The following is a 27,313-nucleotide window of genomic DNA, read 5'->3' as shown; positions in this document are numbered from 1 at the left end:
ACGCTTTATCCTTTTTGTTTACGACAAATGTGTTCCTTGTCTCCCGTTTATAATGCTTCCGATGGTCTTCATAAGCCTGTAGTCCAGTAAATGATTGAAGACCAGAAGTGGTATTTAACATCATTGTAGTGATTGAGAATTCCTGAGGCAACTCTAGCTATGTCGGCCATGAGAAGGTTAATGTCCATTATGAACTGAGTTCGAGCCCTGAATGCTGATTGGCTGACAGCCGTATTTGTACTCCTCTAATTACGTTGGTAACCAGTTTATAATAGCAATATGGCAATTCAGGGTTTTGTGATATATGGCCAATATACCACTGCTAAAAGCTGTATCCAGGCACTCTGCATTGCATCGTACAAAAGAACAGCCCTTAGCCGTGGTATATTGGCCATATACCACACCCCCTCATGGCTTATTACTTAATTATAAACTGGTTGGTTTGAGCCCTGCATGCTGATTGGCTGACAGCCTTGGAATATCAGACCGTATACCACGGGTATGACAAAACATGTTGTTTTCACTGCTCGAATTACGTTGATAACCAGTTTATAATAGCAGTAAGGCACCTCGGGGGTTTGTGGTATGTGGCCAATATACCACGGCTAAGGGGGCTATGTCGAGACACGACGCGATGCATCGTGCATAAGAGCAGCCCTTAGCCGTGATATATTGGCCATATACCACAAACCCCTCTTGGGTTAGTGCTTAATTCTAGTATTCCAATTCCTAATTCTGTGGATAAGGTCCACAGTTAGTAACTTTCTTTAACAGCAAGTGGAAGCACTATCCCTATACTGAGATAACTGCTTGTCACTAGTTACCACTGCTACAAAGTCACATTTAGCTGTATCGTAAACATCAATTGGCTTTTTGGTCTTAATTTAAGGTTACGGTTAGGCATACGGTTAACAGTGTGTTTAAAATTAAGTTTAAGGGTAGGGTTAGCTATAGGTTTAAAATCAAATTTTTAAGAAGATAAATTGTAGAAACTGGCGGGGTTATGCCAAAATGATGATTTTGTGGCTATGGTAACTACTAACCTTCCGCGTTAACCTCCGTCACTTCCGCTCTGACTCTCCCAGCAGGAAGATGGCGGCTACTTCGAAAGAACACCGACTGTCCCAACATGTCTACGCTACTCTACAGGTAAATACTCAAGTTAACATACGGCAATCACTTCTGCTATAATTGAAAAATTAACCGTTATACTGTTAGCCAAACCGAAGCAAAGTTGAATGGCATTTTTCCTCGTGAAGGACAATGATGACCAGCTAGCTAGTTAACTGCCTAACGTTAACTAATGGCTCTAAATAAATGCCAACGTTTTTAGCAAGCCAATGATACGACCGTGTAGAGGTAAAACCTAGCGTTTAGTAGTGTAAGGTAGCTAACAAGTTACTTCGCATGTTTTTGTCTCTCGCTCTCTCGCTCTCTCTATATATATATATGTGTGTGTGTGTGTGTGTGTGTGTGTGTGTGTGTGTGTGTGTGTGTGTGTGTGTGTGTGTGTGTGTGTGTGTGTGTGTGTGTGTGTGTACACCACAGACCCTGTCATGTTCCCTGGTGGAAGGTCTATATCTGCGTGAGGCTGACAGTATGCAGGAACTACTGTGTACTCCATCGCAACACCGCACCGACATACTGGCATGGATCTGTAGCAGGTAACACACTCAGTACTGCACTGATACTGGCATGGATCTGTAGCAGGTAACACACTCAGTACTGCACTGATACTGGCATGGATCTGTAGCAGGTAACACACTCAGTACTGCACTGATACTGGCATGGATCTGTAGCAGGTAACACACTCAGTACTGCACTGATACTGGCATGGATCTGTAGCAGGTAACACACTCAGTACTGCACCGACATACTGGCATGGATCTGTAGCAGGTAACACACTCAGTACTGCACCGACATACTGGCATGGATCTGTAGCAGGTAACACACTCAGTACTGCACTGATACTGGCATGGATCTGTAGCAGGTAACACACTCAGTACTGCACTGATACTGGCATGGATCTGTAGCAGGTAACACACTCAGTACTGCACCGACATACTGGCATGGATCTGTAGCAGGTAACACACTCAGTACTGCACTGATACTGGCATGGATCTGTAGCAGGTAACACACTCAGTACTGCACCGACATACTGGCATGGATCTGTAGCAGGTAACACACTCAGTACTGCACTGATACTGGCATGGATCTGTAGCAGGTAACACACTCAGTACTGCACCGACATACTGGCATGGATCTGTAGCAGGTAACACACTCAGTACTGCACTGATACTGGCATGGATCTGTAGCAGGTAACACACTCAGTACTGCACTGATACTGGCATGGATCTGTAGCAGGTAACACACTCAGTACTGCACTGATACTGGCATGGATCTGTAGCAGGTAACACACTCAGTACTGCACTGATACTGGCATGGATCTGTAGCAGGTAACACACTCAGTACTGCACTGATACTGGCATGGATCTGTAGCAGGTAACACACTCAGTACTGCACTGATACTGGCATGGATCTGTAGCAGGTAACACACTCAGTACTGCACTGATACTGGCATGGATCTGTAGCAGGTAACACACTCAGTACTGCACTGATACTGGCATGGATCTGTAGCAGGTAACACACTCAGTACTGCACTGATACTGGCATGGATCTGTAGCAGGTAACACACTCAGTACTGCACTGATACTGGCATGGATCTGTAGCAGGTAACACACTCAGTACTGCACTGATACTGGCATGGATCTGTAGCAGGTAACACACTCAGTACTGCACCGACATACTGGCATGGATCTGTAGCAGGTAACACACTCAGTACTGCACTGATACTGGCATGGATCTGTAGCAGGTAACACACTCAGTACTGCACTGAAACTGGCATGGATCTGTAGCAGGTAACACACTCAGTACTGCACTGATACTGGCATGGATCTGTAGCAGGTAACACACTCAGTACTGCACTGATACTGGCATGGATCTGTAGCAGGTAACACACTCAGTACTGCACTGATACTGGCATGGATCTGTAGCAGGTAACACACTCAGTACTGCACTGATACTGGCATGGATCTGTAGCAGGTAACACACTCAGTACTGCACTGATACTGGCATGGATCTGTAGCAGGTAACACACTCAGTACTGCACTGATACTGGCATGGATCTGTAGCAGGTAACACACTCAGTACTGCACTGATACTGGCATGGATCTGTAGCAGGTAACACACTCAGTACTGCACTGATACTGGCATGGATCTGTAGCAGGTAACACACTCAGTACTGCACTGATACTGGCATGGATCTGTAGCAGGTAACACACTCAGTACTGCACTGATACTGGCATGGATCTGTAGCAGGTAACACACTCAGTACTGCACTGATACTGGCATGGATCTGTAGCAGGTAACACACTCAGTACTGCACTGATACTGGCATGGATCTGTAGCAGGTAACACACTCAGTACTGCACCGACATACTGGCATGGATCTGTAGCAGGTAACACACTCAGTACTGCACCGACATACTGGCATGGATCTGTAGCAGGTAACACACTCAGTACTGCACTGATACTGGCATGGATCTGTAGCAGGTAACACACTCAGTACTGCACTGATACTGGCATGGATCTGTAGCAGGTAACACACTCAGTACTGCACTGAAACTGGCATGGATCTGTAGCAGGTAACACACTCAGTACTGCACTGATACTGGCATGGATCTGTAGCAGGTAACACACTCAGTACTGCACTGATACTGGCATGGATCTGTAGCAGGTAACACACTCAGTACTGCACTGAAACTGGCATGGATCTGTAGCAGGTAACACACTCAGTACTGCACTGATACTGGCATGGATCTGTAGCAGGTAACACACTCAGTACTGCACTGAAACTGGCATGGATCTGTAGCAGGTAACACACTCAGTACTGCACTGATACTGGCATGGATCTGTAGCAGGTAACACACTCAGTACTGCACTGATACTGGCATGGATCTGTAGCAGGTAACACACTCAGTACTGCACTGATACTGGCATGGATCTGTAGCAGGTAACACACTCAGTACTGCACTGATACTGGCATGGATCTGTAGCAGGTAACACACTCAGTACTGCACTGATACTGGCATGGATCTGTAGCAGGTAACACACTCAGTACTGCACTGATACTGGCATGGATCTGTAGCAGGTAACACACTCAGTACTGCACTGATACTGGCATGGATCTGTAGCAGGTAACACACTCAGTACTGCACTGAAACTGGCATGGATCTGTAGCAGGTAACACACTCAGTACTGCACTGATACTGGCATGGATCTGTAGCAGGTAACACACTCAGTACTGCACTGATACTGGCATGGGTCAATAGGTAGGAGGTACTACACCCTCAGCTGTTTGTGCAGCTGTTCCAAGGCGGTGTGAGTGGACGCGGAGGGGGGTGAGTGGACGCCGGCAGGGGGTGTGAGTGGACGCCGGGGGGTGTGAGTGGACGCCGGCAGGGGGGCGTGTGTGTGAGTGGACGCCGGCGGGGGGGTGTGAGTGGACGCCGGCGGGGGGGTATGAGTGGACGCCGGCGGGGGGGGGTGTGAGTGGACGCCGGCGGGGGTGTGAGTGGACGCCGGCGGGGGGGTGGGGGTGTGAGTGGACGCCGGCGGCGGGGGGGGGTGTGAGTGGACGCCGGCGGCGGGGGGGGTGTGAGTGGACGCCGGCACCAAACTGATATTCTTTCTCCCAGTGGACCAAGTGAGTGTTCATGGTTAAAGTGGGCTGATCTGTGTCTCTCTCTCTCTGCAGCATCTGTCCATCTCTCGGTAAGAAACTGCCCTCACTCAGATCTAAAGACCCAATCTCCCTCAGCCAAGGTAAATATACATGCCTGGGTAAATTCCTATTGATTTCCAGCTAATGTTGTTATGTCAGAAGTCGTTAGTGGACCGTGTGAGAAAGTGTGTCCTGTACATCATGTCCACCAGATGGTGTGCAGCACAATAAGGAGATGTTCACTGTCAACTTAACTGCTTCTGCTTACATACCGGTAAACATCAGTATTTATTGTAACCTTATCTGTCTCTCTCTCTCTCTCTCACCTAGAGCTGGCAGTGTTTGGCCAGGAGATGATGCTGTGTAGAACAGACGACCTGGACCTGATCACGGTAGGAAGGATGGAAGGAAGGATGGAAGGAAGGATGGAAGGAAGGAAGGAAGGAAGGAAGGAAGGACGGGCAGGGAGGGAGGGAGGGAGGGAGGGAAAGAAAGGAGAGAGGGAAAGAAAGGAGAGAGGGATGTGAATTTTAAATTGTGATGCTTTACTTTGAATGTTATTTTGAGGCCAACAGCAATGTTTCCATCTTGCGGTTCATGGGCGGCAGGGTAGCCTAGTGGTTAGAGCGTTGTGCTAGTAACCAAAAGGTTGCAAGTTTGATCCCCCGAGCTGACAAGGTAAAAATCTGCCGTTCTGCCTCTGAACAAGGCAGTTAACCCACCGTTCCCCTGAGCAAGGCAGTTAACCCACCGTTCCCCTGAACAAGTCAGTTAACCCACCGTTCCCCTGAGCAAGGCAGTTAACCCACCGTTCCCCTGAGCAAGGCAGTTAACCCACCGTTCCCCTGAACAAGGCAGTTAACCCACCGTTCCCCTGAACAAGGCAGTTAACCCACCGTTCCCCTGAGCAAGGCAGTTAACCCACCGTTCCCCTGAGCAAGGCAGTTAACCCACCGTTCCCCTGAGCAAGGCAGTTAACCCACCGTTCCCCTGAGCAAGGCAGTTAACCCACCGTTCCCTTGAGCAAGGCAGTTAACCCACCGTTCCCGTGAGCAAGGCAGTTAACCCACCGTTCCCGTGAGCAAGGCAGTTAACCCACCGTTCCCTTGAGCAAGGCAGTTAACCCACCGTTCCCCTGAACAAGGCAGTTAACCCACCGTTCCCCTGAACAAGGCAGTTAACCCATCGTTCCCCTGAACAAGGCAGTTAACCCATCGTTCCCCTGAGCAAGGCAGTTAACCCACCGTTCCCCTGTACAAGGCAGTTAACCCACCGTTCCTAGGCCGTTTGTTCTTAACTAACTTGCCTAGTTAAATAGGTGTGTAAAACGGTCAGCGGTATATTATTCTGCTATATATTGTAACCGGCTGTATGCCTCCTCAGGGCCGGGCCTGCCCCCTGCGCCAGCTGTGGTTCCTGGAGCAGCTGCTTACTTTAGTGCCTGACTCCGTGGACAGCAGTGAGGACAGCAGGGCCGGAGGAGAGGGCCTACTGAAGGAACTCTTCTGTCCTGAAGCTCTGCCTCACCTGACACATGCTCTCACCCCTACTCTCAACCCCTGGCCCTCTGACATCAGGTACACACTCACCCCCAGGCCCTCTGACATCACCCCCAGGCCCTCTGACATCACCCCCACATCAAATCAAATTTTTATTTGTCACATACACATACACACCAACCCCCTGGCCCTCTGACATCACCCCCACACCAACCCCCTGACCCTCTGACATCACCCCCACACCAACCCCCTGACCCTCTGACATCACCCCCACACCAACCCCCTGGCCCACTAACATCAGGTACACACTCAACCCCCTGGCCCACTAACATCAGGTACACACTCAACCCTGGCCCACGAACATCAGGTACACACTCAACCCTGGCCCCTTGGACATGTTTTAGTTTCCGGCCCAGTACTAACTCACCTGACCTCTCTCCAGGGGTGCCAGGAAGGGTCAGAGGTCACTACCCAGCAGGCCGAGGGGCGAGGAGGTTGCTGGTGTCAGAGCCCTGCTGGAGTCCACTCACGCCACCCTGGAACAGCTGCATGACCAGGTGAGGGGGGATGTGTCTGATGTAATCCAGGGGAGAAGTTGTAATGACATACGTTCACCTCCCAAATTATTGGCACCCTTGATAAGGATGAGAAGAAATGTACCTGACGAGGACAGGTGTCTAAATTGGCACCTGTTTTTAATGCTTTGTCACCCCTTCCCCTTGTAATGATAACAGTACTGAGTCTAATGCTTTGTCACCCCCTCCCCTTGTAATGATAACAGTACTGAGTCTAATGCTTTGTCCCCCCTTGTAATGATAACAGTACTGAGTCTAATGCTTTGTCCCCCCTTGTAATGATAACAGTACTGAGTCTAATGCTTTGTCCCCCCTTGTAATGATAACAGTACTGAGTCTAATGCTTTGTCTCCCCTTGTAATGATAACAGTACTGAGTCTAATGCTCTGTCCCCCCTTGTAATGATAACAGTACCGAGTCTAATGCTTTGTCCCCCCTTGTAATGATTACAGTAACGAGTCTAATGCTCTGTCCCCCCTTGTAATGATTACAGTAACGAGTCTAATGCTTTGTCCCCCCTTGTAATGATAACAGTACTGAGTCTAATGCTTTGTCCCCTCCTCCCCTTGTAATGATAACAGTACTGAGTCTAATGCTTTGTCCCCCCCTCCCCTTGTAATGATAACAGTACTGAGTCTAATGCTTTGTCCCCCCCTTGTAATGATAACAGTACTGAGCCTTTTCTAGAATGTTGTCTGAGATTCTAGAACACAGTGGGAGGGATCTTAGACTATTACTCCATACAAAATCTCTCCAGATCCTTGTTATCCGTTGGCCATTGTAAAATGTTGATTTTTGTGGTCAATGAACCATTTCTGGGTGGATTTGATGTGTGCTTGGGGTTATTGTATCTCTGGAAGATCCACTTGAAGTCAATTTTCAGCCTCCTGGCAGAGGAAACCAGGTTTTTGCTAAAAATGTCCTTGTACTGGTAAAGTTGATGATGGTGTTGACGGTTCTCCAGTTCAGTTCGCCTTTAACCAGAGATTTAAGTTTTGTTCAATTTCATCTGTAAGAATTTTTAGGAGTGCCAATCATTTAAAAAAAACTGTGAGATAAAAACAAGTGTTACTTGTTTCAACAAAATCTTCCACTGTGTATTAGTATGAAATGATAGTCTTACCATTTTTTCTGAGCATGCAATGTAGCTCAGTATTTGTATTTTACACATATTATAAATCTTTTATTTTTCGCTTATTTTTTTATCGAGGGTGTCAATAATTATGGAGGTGGAATGATTGTTTTACCAACAGTGCCTTCAGACAGTGTTCATACCCCTCAACTTATTCCACATTTTACAGGCTGAATTCAAAATGGATTGAATAGATTTGAAAACGAATACCCCATATTGACAATTGAAACGTGTTTTTAGAAATGTTTTCAAATGGATTAAAAATGAAATACAGAAATCTGATTTACGTAAGTATTCACGCCCCTGAGTCAATACGTGTTAGAATCACCTTTGGCAGCGATTATAGAAGTGAGTCAGTAAGAGCTCTGCACACCTGGATTGTACAATATTTGCACATAATTATTTTAAAATTTCTTCAGGCTCTGTGAAGTTATTGATCATTGCTAGACAGACATTTTCAGTTTTTACCATAGCAACATTGAATGTTATCTTGGTAAGCGACTCCAGTGTAAATGTGGCCTTGTGTTTTACGTTATTGTCCTGCTGAAAGGTGAATTCATCTCCCAGTGTCTGGTGGAAAGCAGACTGAACCAGGTTTCCTCTAGGATTTGTCCAGTGCTTAGCTCTGTTCCGTTTATATTTATCCTAAAAAATCCCTAGTCCTTGCCGATGACAAGCATATCCATAACATGCTTGATATGAAGAGTGGTACTCAGTGTTGTGTTGGATATGCCCCAAAATATAACGCTTTGTATTCAGCACATAAAGTTAATCTCTTAATTTTTTTTGACTTTAGTGCAGGATGCATGTTTGGAAAAATTTTATTCTGTACAGGCTTCCTTCTTTTCACTCTGTCATTTAGGTTGGTATTGTGGAGTACAGTGGGGCAAAAAAAGTATTTAGTCAGCCACCAATTGTGCAAGTTCTCCCACTTAAAAAGACGAGAGGCCTGTAATTTTCATCATAGATACACTTCAACTATGACAGACAAAATGAGAAAGAAAATCATTGTAGGATTTTTTTATGAATTTATTTGCAAATTGTGGTGGAAAATTAAACACTATTATTGCACACAGTGAGTAACTTGTTATGTGACTTGTTAAGCAAACGTTTACTCCTGAAACATGCAGTAATTTCAAAGATTTTACTGAGTTACAGTTCAAATAAGGAAATCAGTCCATTGAAATACATTCATTAGGCCCTAATCTATGGACTTCACATGATGGGAATACAGATGTGCATCTGTTGGTCACAGATACCTTAACAAAGAGGTAGGAAGTAGGGGCGTGGATCAGAAAACCAGTCAGTATCTGGTGTGATCACCATTTGCCTTTTGCATTATGACACATCTTCTTCACAGAGTTGATCAGGGCGGCAGTGTAGCCTAGTGGTTAGAGCATTGGACTAGTAACCGAAAGGTTGCAAGTTCAAATCCCCGAGCTGACAAGGTACAAATCTGTCGTTCTGCCCCTGAACAGGCAGTTAACCCACTGTTCCTAGGCCGTCATTGAAAATAAGAATTTGTTCTTAACTGACTTGCCTGGTTAAATAAAGGTACAATTAAAAAGGCTGTTGCCTGTGGAATGTTGTCCTCTTCAAGGGCTGTGTGAAGTAGCTGGATATTGGCGGGAACTGGAACATCCTATCATACACGTCGATCCTGACCGTTTGTGCAGAAGTTCTTTGGTTGTAGCTGTCCGGGTGGCTGGTCTCAGACGATCACGCAGATGAAGAAACCGGATGTGAAGGTCTTAGGCTGGTGTGGTCTGCAGTTGAGGCCGGTTGGACGTACTGCCAAATTCTCTAAAACAACGTTGGAGGCGGCTTATGGTAGAGAAATTAACAAAATTTTATAGTGTCCTTTTTATTTTTCCTCCAGCACAAAGTGCAACTAATGACCGCGCTGTTTAGTCAGCTTCTTGATATGCCACACCTGTCAGATAGATAGCCAAAATAATCTAAGGAGAAATGCTCACGAACAGGGATGTAAACAAATTTGTGAGGGGAATAAACTTTTTGTGCGCGTGGAAAATTTCTGTGTTCTTTTATCTCAGATCATGAAACATGGGACCAACACTTCACGTTGTATTTATAGTTCTGTTCAGTATAGTTACAGTTACAGGCTTTCCGTAACTAAGGGCTTGAATACTTATTGACATTTCAGCTTTATATTTTTTATTAATTTGTACAAATTTAGAAAAAATAATTAAATTTTGACATTGTTGTATTGTGTGTAGATCAGTGACACAACATCCAATGTAATCCATTTTAAATTCAGACTGTAACACAACAAAATGTGGACAAAGTCAAGGGGTGAATACTTCCTGTACCTCTTTCTGCTCTATATCAGACCTCTTCTAAACTATAAATATAACTTGTAAAACACTTTTGAATAAAACAATAATTTTCTCTCCCAGTGTGTGTTCCTGCGTGGTGAGGAGGCCAGTCCTAGCCGGTTGTCTGTGTGCGCGTTACGCGTAGCTGTGTCTGATCTGGCCCAGATGATGAGTGTGTTCAGCCATGTGTACGACACGGACTTCAGATCCTACTGCAGCAGAGGCCCTCCCAGCCTCAGATCACACACACACATCTTCAGCACTGTCCATAGGCTGCTCACCGCCTGCAACACGGTACACACACAATGTCTCTGTGTTCCTCTGAGGGCTGACTGTGTTTTCATAGCATCTCTCTCTTTGTGTGTTTTATTATAGAAAGCATCCCTCTGTTTGAGCTAGTTGCATTCCATGCTAAGTAATTAAAATACTACAAATTGTCTTGTCTCTAGGAGCTAGAGGTCCTGCAGCAGGTATCAGAGGTGTCTGTATGTCTGTCTGACACGGTGAATGAGGTACACTCAGACCCTTGCTACTGGAGTCACGGACACAAACACACCCTCTGTGAGTATACACACAGACCCTCACCTTCACAAACACACCCTCTGTGAGTATATACACACAGACCCTCGCCTTCACAAACACTCCCTCTGTGAGTATATACACACAGACACTCGCCTTCACAAACACACCCTCTGTGAGTATATACACACAGACCCTCGCCTTCACAAACACACCCTCTGTGAGTATATACACACAGACCCTCGCCTTCACAAACACACCCTCTGTGAGTATATACACACAGACCCTCGCCTTCACAAACACACCCTCTGTGAGTATATACACACAGACCCTCGCCTTCACAAACACACCCTCTGCCATACATATATTATATATACATTACCAGTCAACATTCTGGACACACCAACTCATTCAAGGTTTTTTCTTTACTTTTACTATTTTCTACATTGTAGAATAATAGTGAAGACATCAAAACTAGGAAATGACACATGGAATCATGTAGTAACCAAAAAAGGGGAGGTGTTTGCTGGTGACACTCAGGGATTTATTTAGAATCTCAAGGCACACTTAACCACTTCCACAGAACTATGCCATGATGTGGACTGCTGTTTCTCTTTGCTTATTTCAGATGTTCTTGCCATAATATGGACTTGGTCTTTTACCAAATAGGGATATCTTCTGTATACCACCCCTACCTCGTCACTACAACTGATTGGCTCAAATGCATTAAGAAGGAAAGAAATTCCACAAATTAACTTTTAACAAGGCACACCTGTTTATTGAAATGCATTCCAGGTGACTTCCTCATGAAGCTGGTTGACAGAATGCCAAGAGTGTGCAAAGCTGTCAAGGCAAAGGGTAGCTATTTAGTTGCACATGTGTTATTTCATAGTTTTGATGTCTTCACTATTATTCTACAATGTAGAAAATAGTCACGATAAAGAAAAACCCTTGAATGAGTAGATGTCCAAACTTTTGACTGGTAGTGTATTTACAGTTGAAGTTGAAAGTTTACATACACCTTAGTTTTTCACAAATCCTTTACATTTAATCCTAGTAAAACTTCCCTGTCTTAGGTCAGTTAGGGTCACCACTTTATTTTAAGAATGTGAAATGTCAGAATAATAGTAGAGTCATTTATTTCAGCTTTTATTTCTTTCATCACATTCCCAGTTGGTCAGAAGTTTACATACACTCAGTTAGTATTTGGTATCATTGCCTTTTAAATTGTTTAACTTGGGTCAAACGTTTTGGGTAGCCTTCCACAAGCTTTCAACAATAAGTTGGGTGAATTTTGGCCAATTCCTCCTGACAGAGCTGGTGTAACTGAATCAGGTTTGTAGGCCTCCTTTCTCGCAGATGCTTTTTCAGTTCTAACCACAAATTATCTATAGGATTGAGGTCAGGGCTTTGATGGCCACTCCAATACCTTGACTTTGTTGTCCTTAAGCCATCTTGCCACAACTTTGCAAGTATGCTTGGGGTCATTGTCCATTTGGAAGACTAATTTGCAACTAAGCTTCAACTTCCTGACTGATGTCTTGAGATGTTGCTTCAATATATCCACAATTTTCCTCCCTCATGATGCCATCTATTTTGTGACGTGCACCAGTCCCTCCTGCAGCAAAGCACCCCCACAACATGATGCTGCCACCCCCGTGCTTCATGGTTGGGATGGTGATTTTCGGCTTGCAAGCCTCCCCTTTTTCCTACAAACATAACAATGGTCATTATGGCCAAACAGTTATATTTTTGTTTCATCAGACCAGAGGACATTTCTCCAAATAGTACGATCTTTGTCCCCATTTGCAGTTGCAAACCGTTGTCTTTCTTTTTTATGGTGGTTTTGGAGCCGTGGCTTCTTCCTTGCTGAGCGGCCTTTCAGGTTGTCGATATAGGACTCATTTTACTGTGGATATAGATACTATTGTACCTGTTTCCTCCAGCATCTTCACAAGTTCCTTTGGTGCGAAAAGTGCAAATCAATCCCAGAACAACAGCAAAGTACATTCATCTCAAGGAGACAGAACGCGTCTCCTTCCTGAGCGGTATGACGGCTGCGTGGTCCCATGGTGTTTATACTTGTGTACTATTGTTTGTACAGATGAACGTGGTACCTTCAGGTATTTGGAAATTGCTCCCAAGGATGAACCAGACTTGTGAGGGTCTTGGCTGATTTCTTTTGATTTTCCCGTGATATCCATTAAAGAGGCACTGAGTTTGACGGTAGGCCTTGAAATACATCCACAGGTACACCTCTAATTGACTAAATTATGTCAATTAGCTTATCAGAAGCTTCTAAAGCCATGACATCATTTTCTGTAATTTTCCAAGCTGTTTAAAGGCACAGTCAACTTAGTGTATGTAGACTTCTGACCCACTGGAATTGTGATACAGTGAGTTATAAGTGAAATAGTCTGTCTGGAAACAATTGTTGGAAAGATTACTTGTGTCATGCACAAAGTAGATGTCCTAACAGACTTCCCAAAACTATAGTTGGTTAACAAGAAGTACTGGAGTGGTTGAAAAACTAGTTTTAATGACTCCAACATAAGTGTATGTAAACTTCCGACTTCAACTGTATATTGCTATTGAAGTTGACTGTGTGATTTTGTGTTACAGCCACCCAGTTGGAGGACCTTACCAAGAGATACACGGAGTTCCTTTCTCTTCACCATGGAACGGATAGCAAGCTACCGCTAACCGAACCCTGAGCTCCAGACTGAAGCTAGCAGGCTACCGCTAACCTTACCCTAAACTCTACAGACAACTATTAGCTTGCTACTGCTAACTCTCCATGATCACCACATGCAGTGTCAACTGTCCTGCATTTCAATGATAAGGTTGTTCTAGTATCAGTGCTAACTTACTAGGGCAGTAGGCACATCATTATCTAGCTTGGCTTTCCATGTTCCCATCTTAGTTTTTAAAAATGTTTCAATACACTTGAAATCACTGTTTTAATGAGTGCACTATATAGGGTCCCATTTGGGACATTCACTACCGATACATCAAATATGTTTTGCTTTCTCACACCAGAACTGCAGACAACATTGTTTTATGTTGTCTGTGTGTGATATTTGTCTCTCTCTTGGTTGCACCGGGTCTCTTGAAAAAAATATTTTATCTCAATGAGACTAACCTGAATAAATAAAGGTTACTAGTTTCTGAAGTCCCATTTTATACTTATTTTATCTTTATTTAACTAGGCAAGTCAGTTAAGAACAAATTCTTATTTTCAATGATGGCCTAGGAACAGTGGGTTAACTGCCTGTTCAGGGGCAGAACGACAGATTTGTACCTTGTCAGCTCGGGGGTTTGAACTTGCAACCTTCCGGTTACTAGTCCAACACTCTAACCCTGCCGCCCCACATATGATATGTCGGAGGTGTGACTGCATTGGCGCTGTCAACTCGGTGAGTGGCTGTTCAAGTGGTCATAGTCACGAAGCCACACCCATCCCACATACACTAGAAGTTCAGCCCAGGAAATGGGTCTCACAAAAACATCTGTAGAGTCTGAACAGTTTGGCCTACACACTAACTACACACTCTATGGCAAGGTGAGACTCACCAACACTGTTACTCTCTAGGACGCTCACAAGACCGGTACCAGTTAGGAAATGAAGTGTATATACAGTGCATTTTGGGAAGTTTTCAGACCCCTTGACTTTTTTACATGTTTTGTTACATTACAGCCTTATTCTAAATGGATTAAAATTGTTTTTTAAATCTCATCTCATTTTTACTAGGCCAGTCAGTTAATTAAGAACAAATTCTTATTTTCAATGACGGCCTAGGAACAGTGGGTTAACTGCCTGTTCAGGGGCAGAACAACAGATTTTTACCTTGTCAGCTCGGGGAATTCGATCTAGCAACCTTTCGGTTACTAGTCCAACACTAACCACTAGGCTACCTGCCACCCCAAATCAACTCAATACCCTGTGATGATGAGGCAAAAACAGGTTTTAAGGAAGTTAGCGAATTATTTAAAAGCTCATGTGTATCCTGTTTCCATTGATATCATTGAGATGTTTCTACAACTTGATTAGAATCCACATGTGGTAAATTCAATTGATTGGACATGATTTGGAAAGGTACACACCTGTCTATATAAGGTCCCACAGTTGACAGTGCATGTCAGAGCAAAAAGAAAGCCATGAGGTCGAAGATATTGTCCGTAGAGCTCCAAGACATGATTGTGTCACGACACAGATCTGGGGAAGGGTACCATAACATTTCTGCAGCATTGAAGGCCCCCAAGAACACAGTGGCCTCCATCATTCTTAAATGGAAGAAGTTTGGAACCACCAAGACTCTTCCTAGAGCTGTCTGCCTGGCCAAACTGAGCAATCCTGGGAGAAGGGCCTTGGTCAGGGAGGTGAGTAAGAACCCAATGGTCACTCTGACAGAGCTCCAGAGTTTATCTGTGGAGATGGGAGAATCTTCCAGAAGGACAACCATCTCTGCAGACTCAACCAATCAGGTCTTTATGGTAGAGTGGCCAGGAGGAAGCCAGTCCTCAGTAAAAAGGCACATGACAGTCCACTTGGAGTTGGCCAAATGGAACTTAAAGGACTCAGACCATGAGAAACAAGATTCTCTGGTCTGATGAAAGTGAGTGTTGAGGATTACTTCACTAGAATTCAATGTGACAGATGGTGAGGTCTATAAGGGTTACAACACTAGAATTCAATGTGAGGTCCATAAGGGTTACTACACTAGAATTCAATATGACAGATAGTGAGGTCCATAAGGGTTACTACACTAGAATTCAATGTGCCAGATAGTGAGGTCCAATAGGGTTACTTCACTAGAATTCAATGTGACAGATAGTGAGGTCCATAAGGGTTACTACACTAGAATTCAACGTGAGGTCCATAAGGGTTACTACACTAGAATTCAATGTGAGGTCCATTAGGGTTACTACACTAGAATTCAATGTGAGGTCCATAAGGGTTACAACACTAGAATTCAATGTGAGGTCCATAAGGGTTACTACACTAGAATTCAATGTGACAGATAGTGAGGTCCATTAGGGTTACTACACTAGACTTCAATGAGAGGTCCATAAGGGTTACTACACTAGAATTCAATGTAGCAGATAGTGATTTCCATAAGGGTTACTACACTAGAATTCAATGTGAGGGCCATAAGGGTTACTACACTAGAATTCAATGTGGGGTCCATTAGGGTTACTACACTAGAATTCAATGTGAGGTCCATAAGAGTTACTACACTAGAATTCAATGTGACAGATAGTGAGGTCCATTAGGGTTACTACACTAGAATTCAATGTGAGGTCCATAAGGGTTACTACACTAGAATTCAATGTGAGGTCCATTAGGGTTACTACACTAGAATTCAATGTGAGGTCCATAAGGGTTACAACACTAGAATTCAATGTGAGGTCCATAAGGGTTACAACACTAGAATTCAACGTGAGGTCCATAAGGGTTACTACACTAGAATTCAATGTGAGGTCCATAAGGGTTACAACATTAGAATTCAATGTGAGGTCCATAAGGGTTACAACACTAGAATTCAATGTGAGGTCCATAAGGGTTACAACACTAGAATTCAATGTGAGGTCAATAAGGGTCACAACACTAGAATTCAATGTGAGGTCCATAAGGGTTACAACACTACAATTCAATGTGAGGTCCATAAGGGTCACAACACTAGAATTCAATGTGAGGTCCATAAGGGTTACTACACTAGAATTCAATGTGACAGATAGTGAGGTCCATAAGGGTTACTACACTAGAATTCAATGTGAGGTCCATAAGGGTTACTACACTAGAATTCAATGTGAGGTCCATAAGGGTTACTACACTAGAATTCAATGTGAGGTCCATAAGGGTTACTACACTAGAATTCAATGTGAGGTCCATAAGGGTTACAACACTAGAATTCAATGTGAGGTCCATAAGGGTTACTACACTAGAATTCAATGTGAGGTCCATAAGGGTTACTACACTAGAATTCAATGTGAGGTCCATAAGGGTTACTACACTAGAATTCAATGTAAGGTCCATAAGGGTTACTACACTAGAATTCAATGTGACAGATAGTGAGGTCCATAAGGGTTACAACATTAGAATTCAATGTGAGGTCCATAAGGGTTACTACACTAGAATTCAATGTGAGGTCCATAAGGGTTACAACACTAGAATTCAATGTGAGGTCCATAAGGGTTACAACACTAGAATTCAATGTGAGGTCCATAAGGGTTACAACACTAGAATTCAATGTGAGGTCCATAAGGGTTACAACACTAGAATTCAATGTGAGGTCCATAAGGGTTACAACATTAGAATTCAATGTGAGGTCCATAAGGGTTACTACACTAGAATTCAATGTGAGGTCAATAAGGGTTACTACACTAGAATTCAATGTGACAGATAGTGAGGTCCATAAGGGTTACTACACTAGAATTCAATGTGAGGTCCATAAGGGTTACTACACTAGAATTCAATGTGAGGTCCATAAGGGTTACTACACTAGAATTCAATGTGAGGTCCATAAGGGTTACTACACTAGAATTCAATGTAGCAGATAGTGATTTCCATAAGGGTTACTACACTAGAATTCAATGTGAAGGCCATAAGGGTTACTACACTAGAATTCAATGTGAGGTCCATAAGGGTTACTACACTAGAATTCAATGTGAGGTCCATAAGAGTTACTACACTAGAATTCAATGTGACAGATAGTGAGGTCCATTAGGGTTACTACACTAGACTTCAATGAGAGGTCCATAAGGGTTACTACACTAGAATTCAATGTAGCAGATAGTGATTTCCATAAGGGTTACTACACTAGAATTCAATGTGAGGGCCATAAGGGTTACTACACTAGAATTCAATGTGGGGTCCATTAGGGTTACTACACTAGAATTCAATGTGAGGTCCATAAGAGTTACTACACTAGAATTCAATGTGACAGATAGTGAGGTCCATTAGGGTTACTACACTAGAATTCAATGTGAGGTCCATTAGGGTTACTACACTAGAATTCAATGTGAGGTCCATAAGGGTTACAACACTAGAATTCAATGTGAGGTCCATAAGGGTTACAACACTAGAATTCAACGTGAGGTCCATAAGGGTTACTACACTAGAATTCAATGTGAGGTCCATAAGGGTTACAACATTAGAATTCAATGTGAGGTCCATAAGGGTTACAACACTAGAATTCAACGTGAGGTCCATAAGGGTTACTACACTAGAATTCAATGTGAGGTCCATTAGGGTTACTACACTAGAATTCAATGTGAGGTCCATAAGGGTTACAACACTAGAATTCAATGTGAGGTCCATAAGGGTTACAACACTAGAATTCAATGTGAGGTCCATTAGGGTTACTACACTAGAATTCAATGTGAGGTCCATAAGGGTTACAACACTAGAATTCAATGTGAGGTCCATAAGGGTTACTACACTAGAATTCAATGTGACAGATAGTGAGGTCCATTAGGGTTACTACACTAGAATTCAATGTGAAGGCCATAAGGGTTACTACACTAGAATTCAATGTGGGGTCCATTAGGGTTACTACACTAGAATTCAATGTGAGGTCCATAAGAGTTACTACACTAGAATTCAATGTGACAGATAGTGAGGTCCATTAGGGTTACTACACTAGAATTCAATGTGAGGTCCATAAGGGTTACTACACTAGAATTCAATGTGAGGTCCATAAGGGTTACTACACTAGAATTCAATGTGAGGTCCATTAGGGTTACTACACTAGAATTCAATGTGAGGTCCATAAGGGTTACAACACTAGAATTCAATGTGAGGTCCATAAGGGTTACTACACTAGAATTCAATGTGACAGATAGTGAGGTCCATAAGGGTTACTACACTAGAATTCAATGTGAGGTCCATAAGGGTTACAACATTAGAATTCAATGTGAGGTTCCATAAGGGTTACAACACTAGAATTCAATGTGAGGTCCATAAGGGTTACTACACTAGAATTCAATGTGAGGTCCATAAGGGTTACTACACTAGAATTCAATGTGAGGTCCATAAGGGTTACTACACTAGAATTCAATGTGAGGTCCATAAGGGTTACTACACTAGAATTCAATGTGAGGTCCATAAGGGTTACAACACTAGAATTCAATGTGAGGTCCATAAGGGTTACTACACTAGAATTCAATGTGAGGTCCATAAGGGTTACTACACTAGAATTCAATGTGAGGTCCATAAGGGTTACTACACTAGAATTCAATGTGACAGATAGTGAGGTCCATAAGGGTTACAACATTAGAATTCAATGTGAGGTCCATAAGGGTTACTACACTAGAATTCAATGTGAGGTCCATAAGGGTTACAACACTAGAATTCAATGTGAGGTCCATAAGGGTTACAACACTAGAATTCAATGTGAGGTCCATAAGGGTTACAACACTAGAATTCAATGTGAGGTCCATAAGGGTTACTACACTAGAATTCAATGTGAGGTCCATAAGGGTTACAACACTAGAATTCAATGTGAGGTCAATAAGGGTTACAACACTAGAATTCAATGTGAGGTCCATAAGGGTTACTACACTAGAATTCAATGTGAGGTCAATAAGGGTTACAACACTAGAATTCAATGTGACAGATAGTGAGGTCCATAAGGGTTACTACACTAGAATTCAATGTGAGGTCCATAAGGGTTACTACACTAGAATTCAATGTGAGGTCCATAAGGGTTACTACACTAGAATTCAATGTGAGGTCCATAAGGGTTACAACACTAGAATTCAATGTGAGGTCCATAAGGGTTACTACACTAGAATTCAATGTGAGGTCCATAAGGGTTACTACACTAGAATTCAATGTGAGGCCCATAAGGGTTACTACACTAGAATTCAATGTGAGGTCCATAAGGGTTACTACACTAGAACTCAATGTAGCAGATAGTGAGGTCCATAAGGGTTACTACACTAGAATTCAATGTGAGGCCCATAAGGGTTACTACACTAGAATTCAATTTTTTTCCCCCCACCTTTATTTAACCAGGTAGGCTAGTTGAGAACAAGTTCTCATTTGCAACTGCGACCTGGCCAAGATAAAGCATAGCAGTGTGAACAGACAACAACACAGAGTTACACGTGGAGTAAACAATTAACAAGTCAATAACACAGTAGAAGAAGAAAAAAAAGAGAGTCTATATACATTGTGTGCAAAAGGCATGAGGAGGTAGGCGAATAATTACAATTTTACAGATTAACACTGGAGTGATAAATTATCAGATGGTCATGTACAGGTAGAGATATTGGTGTGCAAAAGAGCAGAAAAGTAAATAAATATAAACAGTATGGGGAAGAGGTTTTAAAATTGGGTGGGCTATTTACCGATAGACTATGTACAGCTGCAGCGATCGGTTTGCTGCTCAGATAGCAGATGTTTGAAGTTGGTGAGGGAGATAAGTCTCCAACTTCAGCAATTTTTGCAATTTGTTCCAGTCACAGGCAGCAGAGAACTGGAAGGAAAGGCGGCCAAATGAGGTGTTGGCTTTAGGGATGATCAGTGAGATACACCTGCTGGAGCGCGTGCTACGGGTGGGTGTTGCCATCGTGACCAGTGAACTGAGATAAGGCGGAGCTTTACCTAGCATGGACTTGTAGATGACCTGGAGCCAGTGGGTCTGGCGACGAATATGTAGCGAGGGCCAGCCGACTAGAGCATACAGGTCGCAGTGGTGGGTGTTATAAGATGCTTTAGTAACAAAACGGATGGCACTGTGATAAACTGCATCCAGTTTGCTGAGTAGAGTGTTGGAAGCTATTTTGTAGATGACATCGCCGAAGTCGAGGATCGGTAGGATAGTCAGTTTTACTAGGGTAAGTTTGGCGACGTGAGTGAAGGAGGCTTTGTTGCGGAATAGAAAGCCGACTCTAGATTTGATTTTAGATTGGAGATGTTTGATATGAGTCTGGAAGGAGAGTTTACAGTCTAGCCAGACACCTAGGTACTAATAGATGTCTACATATTTTAGGTCGGAACCATCCAGGGTGGTGATGCTTGTCGGGCGTGCGGGTGCATGCAGCGAACGGTTGAAAAGCATGCATTTGGTTTTACTAGCGTTTAAGAGCAGTTGGAGGCCACGGAAGGAGTGTTGTATGGCATTGAAGCTCGTTTGGAGGTTAGATAGCACAGTGTCCAAGGACGGGCCGGAAGTATATAGAATGGTGTCGTCTGCGTAGAGGTGGATCAGGGAATCACCCGCAGCAAGAGCAACATCATTGATATATACAGAGAAAAGAGTCGGCCCGAGAATTGAACCCTGTGGCACCCCCATAGAGACTGCCAGAGGACCGGACAGCATTCCCTCCGATTTGACACACTGAACTCTGTCTGCAAAGTAATTGGTGAACCAGGCAAGGCAGTCATCTGAAAAACTGAGGCTACTGAGTCTGCCGATAAGAATATGGTGATTGACAGAGTCGAAAGCCTTGGCAAGGTCGATGAAGACGGCTGCACAGTACTGTCTTTTATCGATGGCGGTTATGATATCGTTTAGTACCTTGAGTGTGGCTGAGGTGCACCCGTGACCGGCTCGGAAACCAGATTGCACAGCGGAGAAGGTACGGTGGGATTCGAGATGGTCAGTGATCTGTTTGTTGACTTGGCTTTCGAAGACCTTAGATAGGCAGGGCAGGATGGATATAGGTCTGTAACAGTTTGGGTCCAGGGTGTCTCCCCCTTTGAAGAGGTGAGGTCCATAAGGGTTACTTCACTAGAAATCAATGTGAGGTCCATAAGGGTTTCTTCACTAGAAATCTTTAACATAGTATGAATAGTCAGTGTTTCTACCTCGGAACTGCGGCTCAATTTATATCTCTCTCTCTCACACACACATTAGGGTTACTTCACTAGAATTCAATGTGACAGATAGTGAGGTCCATAAGGGTTACTACACTAGAATTCAATGTGAGGTCCATAAGGGTTACTTCACTAGAATTCAATGTGACAGATAGTGAGGTCCATAAGGGTTACTACACTAGAATTCAATGTGCCAGATAGTGAGGTCCATAAGGGTTACTACACTAGAATTCAATGTGAGGTCCAGAAGGGTTACTACACTAGAATTCAATGTGAGGTCCATAAGGGTTACTACACTAGAATTCAATATGACAGATAGTGAGGTCCATAAGGGTTACTACACTAGAATTCAATGTGAGGTCCATAAGGGTTACTTCACTAGAATTCAATGTGAGGTCCATAAGGGTTACTTCACTAGAATTCAATGTGAGGTCCATAAGGGTTACTACACTAGAAATCTTTAACATTCTATGAATAGTCAGTGTTTCTACCTCGGATCTGCGGCTCAATTTATATCTCTCACTCACACACACACACACACACACACACACACACACACACACACACACACACACACACACACACACACACACACACACACACACACACACACAACTCTGTTTTCATGAATATATAATCTGGCTCTAGAAGTGTTAAACATCCAAAATATTTTCAGGAAATTTAGATCAAGCACCAAGGAGAAAAGATACTAGCTAGCACACAGATGGCATTTGTCTGTAACATACGTTGCATAGTTTATTTACTAAAAAGTAAATTTACAAAAAAAACACTGCAATTTGACATACCAGGTATCAAGCAGAAATTGACTTTAAAAAATACTAATTATTTTGGTGCCCATCAATATTACAAATTTACAGTATCATATTTATGCCCATATATGTTTATGTTTATTATGTTAACTAATAGCAAAGAAACGTGTTGGAATTGGCCTAATCAAGACCAAATTAAATCTGTGTGACATGATCCCCTTTGGATGGATCATTTTAGAATGTCAGTGTACTAGCTAGTACACAGTGCATGTTTTAATCATGAGCAGAGGGACCGCCTGTGACAATTTATCCCTGGTAGATTTAAACCAGCATAATTATGCAGTTCTGGTGAGAACTGGCAAAATGTTTCACAAACTCACCCATGTTGAGGGAGCGTGAGAAGCTTCTCTCGCAAGAAGCACTGCTGACTGGTGTAACAACAGAAATCTTACAAAGTGGAAATAGCTCATGGAAGACCTCTTTATAAGGTTCTAGAAACACAACAGAGTCAAGGATAGTAGATGGTCTGTCCCTTCCACTTCTCTCCTATCAAGAAGCCGCTTGGTTTGATGAACCTCATGTTTGAGGTCCTCTAAATCTGACTCAAAGGTCTGAGCAAAGACAAACAGAGGCTCCTCATTCAAGAATGTTGTCTGCAGCTCAGCGGTGAGACTGTTGAGCACTTGATTAAAGACAGCTCTTTGGAAACTCTCACCATCACTTGGTCACTGTTTTTCTCTCCTACAGTGCTCATCAATGATTTGTGGAATCTTAAGCTTGTTTTAGACTGTCTTTTACACACCGTTTGTACACTTATTTCACAGAGCTCTGCAATCTCTTCGACCTCTTCCCATAGTTCTCCATAGTAACCCTACCTTCTGTAGTCCTGTAATGTGTCTAAGAGCACCTACTAGATCTACACCACCTACTAGATCCACAGCACCTACTAGATCCACAGCACCTACTAGATCCACAGCGCCTACTAGATCCACAGCGCCTACTAGATCCACAGCGCCTACTAGATCCACAGCGCCTAGTCGATCCACAGCACCTACTATATCTACAGCACCTACTAGACCCACAGCACCTATTAGATCCACAGCTCCTACTAGATCCACAGCACCTACTAGACCCACAGCTCCTACTAGATCCACAGCACCTACTAGACCCACAGCACCTACTAGATCTACAGCACCTACTATATCTACAGCACCTACTAGACCCACAGCACCTATTAGATCCACAGCACCTACTATATCCACAACACCTACTATATCTACAGCACCTACTAGACCCACAGCACCTATTAGATCCACAGCACCTACTAGATCTACAGCACCTACTAGACCCACAGCACCTACTAGACCCACAGCACCTACTAGATCTACAGCACCTACTATATCTACAGCACCTACTAGACCCACAGCACCTATTAGATCCACAGCACCTACTATATCCACAACACCTACTATATCTACAGCACCTACTAGACCCACAGCACCTATTAGATCCACAGCACCTACTAGATCTACAGCACCTACTAGACCCACAGCACCTATTAGATCCACAGCACCTACTAGATCTACAGCACCTATTAGATCCACAGCACCTACTAGATCCACAGCACCTACTAGATCCACAGCCCTTGTTGGGTCAAGAGAGCTTGATTGGAGCATGTCAGAAAGACATTTGGCATCACCAAGCACTTTACAAAAGGTTTCCAAAGCCCTATGAAATGTAAATCTGAGAACGAAGGCCCCTTGCCTCCACTGATCTATCACCACTATGTTCAAGTGTGGTATCCTGTAGCACTCTCAGAACTGCTGGAAGCCTGTCCCTCAGATCCCGGCATGCCATGTATCTGCATGCCCACCTTCCATCCGTAAGTCTCCGTAGTTCCCTGGGCTGCTGCTGTGGATACAGCTCTTTCTGAACAGCAAGACACTTGAGATGAACGTACGAGCCAGATACAAAGTTAGAAAGCTTCTGCAGGAGAGAAAAAAAGTGAACTGCCTCAGGCACTGATTTTACAGCATCGACAAAAACCACATTCAAACAATGTGCATTAACAGTGCACATAAAATGCTAATCTTGCACTGTTTTAAATCCATGCAGACACACCAGAATGCTTTCCGCTCATTATTTCAGATTATTTCTGTAGTCCAGACCATGTTTTTCAAGGCAATCAATTATCATGTTTGTGAGGCCTGCTGCGTCTAAGCTTTGAGCTGACTGAAAGTGTGAAAGGCTGTTGTGGATGGCCTCGTTGTAATAGTACCTCACAACTAAAACATTTGCTATTTTTTTATTTAAATCTTTGGTTTCATCTGCAATTACACTAAAAACTTAACTTTCTTTTACTTCTCTTATTATTTCACTCTTATTAGTTCGCTCTGTACCATCTCAGCTCAGCCCTCAAGAACTTCCTTCTGAGTTTGGTGGCTTGGGTACTTAGCATTGCCACATGCATTCATCCTTTTCTCTATGAGAGGGTTATGCTTCGCTATTTCTTCAAATTTTTACTAGGATGAAATGCCAAGAATTGTGAAAAACTGAGTTTAAATGTATTCGGCTAGGTGTATGTAAACTTCCAACTTCAACTGTATATAACTCAGTTTTTCACAATTCCTGACGTTTAATTCCAGTAAAAATTCCCTGTCTTAGGTCAGTTAGGATCACCACTTTATTTTAAGAATGTGAAATGTCAGAATAATAGAGAGAATCATTTATTTCAGCTTTTATTTATACTTTTATTACATCACATTACTATTGGGTCACATTCCCGTTGGGTCAGAAGTTTACATACCCTCAATTAGTATTTGGTAGCATTGCCTTTAAATTGTTCAACTTGGGTCAAACATTTTGAACATATCCACAGAATCCCCCCCCCCCCTCATGATGCCATCTATTTTGTGAAGTGCACCAGTCCCTCCTTCAGCAAAGCACCCCCACAACATGATGCTGCCACCCCAGTGCTTCACGGTTGGGATGGTTTTCTTCAGCTTTGCAAGCCTCCCCCTTTTTCCTCCAAACATAACGATCGTCATTATGGCCAAACAATTATATTTTTGTTTCATCAAACCAGAGGTCTACAATTTTTTTTCTGAGGTCTTGGCTGATTTCTTTTGATTTTCCCATGATGTCAACAAAAGAGGTACTGAGTTTGATGGTAGGCCTTGAAATACATCCACAGGTACACCTCTGATTGACTCAAATGATGTCAATTAGCCTATCAGAAGCTTCTAAAGCCATTACATAATTTTCAGGAATTTAAGTAAGAAGTGGGTAATGCCTACTCCACCCATGCTCTACCAAGGTTTTACAGCCCACAGTATTGCTCTACGACAGTTGGTCTATTGTATTTTGAACAATTTGTATGCAGGTTGCTTAAGATTCAAACCTTGTGAATGTCCTTTCTTTAAACATCTTCAGACCAACTTCTCACTTAAAACTGTTTTTTGTTTTGAGATTCCCTCGTTTTTACACTGGGAGGTGATTTTCTTTATAAAAAAGTGCATTATACATTTCATTAACCAAGTCTGCCATTGGCAGGTCTACTGTAAACTTAATTTGGCCTCTGTCAGAAGGTCTAGGCCTTAATGACACAGGTGGTGTGCTCCTTTGCACCCCATTATTTCTATCTCTACTTTGCACATTCTTCCACTGCAAATCTACCATTCCAGTGTTTTACTTGCTATATTGTATTTACTTCGCCACCATGGCCTTTTTTTGCCTTTACCTCCCTTATCTCACCTCATTTGCTCACATCGTATATAGACTTGTTTCTACTGTATTATTGACTGTATGTTTGTTTTACTCCATGTGTAACTGTGTTGTTGTTTGTGTTAAACTGCTTTGCGTTATCTTGGCCACGTCGCAGTTGTAAATGAGAACTTGTTCTCAACTTCCCTACCTGGTTAAATAAAGGTGAAATAAATAATATATTTGTATTTTAAGGTAAAATCCTGTAGTATTGGCCTGAATATTGATTATGTTTATGCTATGACAAGGCAAAGGTTGCTAATTATTTTAACACAATTTTAACCACTCTCAGCCTCATCTCTAGTTAAGAAGTTACCCACCTTCTCTGGACACTATGGCCAGTCTTTATTATCAACTTGTACCACATCAAAGGATCACTAATGATTAGTTTGAGCTGTGACAGAGGAGGTGACAGAGGACAACATTGCCAATCTACTATGCTTGATGAGCACCAACAAAGCAACTGGGCTGGACAACCTTCCTGCAAGATTCATAAAGGATAGTGCTCGTGTCACTGCAAAAATGATAACGCATATTATAAACCTTTCTATTAGCAGTGGTCAATTCCCCAAGGATCCCAAAACAGCCTGGTTTCACTCCACAAGAAGAGCAGTAAAACAAATGTAGGAAACTACAGGCCTGTGTCAAACCTCAGAACCTCATCCAAAGTTGTTGAGAGATGAGTTTGTAATCAACTTGAGGGATACCTTCTGGAGAACAGTCTTTATGAACTCCAGTCTGGCTCTGTTGTGAACTCCAGTCTGGCTCTGTTGTGAACTCCAGTCTGGCTCTGTTGTGAACTCCAGTCTGGCTCTGTTGTGAACTCCAGTCTGGCTCTGTTGTGAACTCCAGTCTGGCTCTGTTGTGAACTCCAGTCTGGCTCTGTTGTGAACTCCAGTCTGGCTCTGTTGTGAACTCCAGTCTGGCTCTGTTGTGAACTCCAGTCTGGCTCTGTTGTGAACTCCAGTCTGGCTCTGTTGTGAACTCCAGTCTGGCTTTAGAACAGCTCATTTCAATTACTTTATCCACCTTTTTGACCACATTAAGCAGGAAAGTGAGGAGGGGGAACTATACAGGTATGGTCATTAGGCAGAAAGCTTTTGACACTAGAC

The 27,313-nt window shown here is 43.1% G+C and overlaps 1 protein-coding gene across 1 annotated transcript; it reads left to right on the top strand.

Moving 5' to 3' along the window:
- The first annotated feature begins 1,089 nt into the window (after positions 1 to 1,089).
- On the top strand, positions 1,090 to 14,580 carry haus7 (HAUS augmin-like complex, subunit 7). Its single transcript, XM_064956155.1, has 8 exons — positions 1,090 to 1,149; positions 4,817 to 4,884; positions 5,114 to 5,175; positions 6,167 to 6,360; positions 6,725 to 6,839; positions 10,407 to 10,619; positions 10,775 to 10,886; positions 13,467 to 14,580. The coding sequence occupies exons 1-8, from the start codon at positions 1,130 to 1,132 to the stop codon at positions 13,556 to 13,558; spliced, it is 876 nt and encodes a 291-aa protein (XP_064812227.1). The 5' UTR covers positions 1,090 to 1,129; the 3' UTR covers positions 13,559 to 14,580.
- The last annotated feature ends 12,733 nt before the right edge of the window (positions 14,581 to 27,313 follow it).

This window comes from Oncorhynchus masou, chromosome 33, assembly GCF_036934945.1.
Source record: "Oncorhynchus masou masou isolate Uvic2021 chromosome 33, UVic_Omas_1.1, whole genome shotgun sequence".
Classification (NCBI taxonomy): Eukaryota; Metazoa; Chordata; class Actinopteri; order Salmoniformes; family Salmonidae; genus Oncorhynchus; species Oncorhynchus masou.
The sequence above is the reverse complement of the archived record's forward strand: the minus strand, read 5'-3'. Positions and strand labels throughout refer to the sequence as shown.

What these genes read in the sequence shown, in the direction of transcription:
- haus7 (XM_064956155.1), top strand. Translation starts at nt 1,130, where the DNA reads ATGTCTACGCTACTCTACAG. An exon ending in ACGACCTGGACCTGATCACG is followed by an intron (nt 5,176 to 6,166) that starts GTAGGAAGGATG and finishes ATGCCTCCTCAG; the next exon opens with GGCCGGGCCTGCCCCCTGCG. An exon ending in TGCTCACCGCCTGCAACACG is followed by an intron (nt 10,620 to 10,774) that starts GTACACACACAA and finishes TCTTGTCTCTAG; the next exon opens with GAGCTAGAGGTCCTGCAGCA.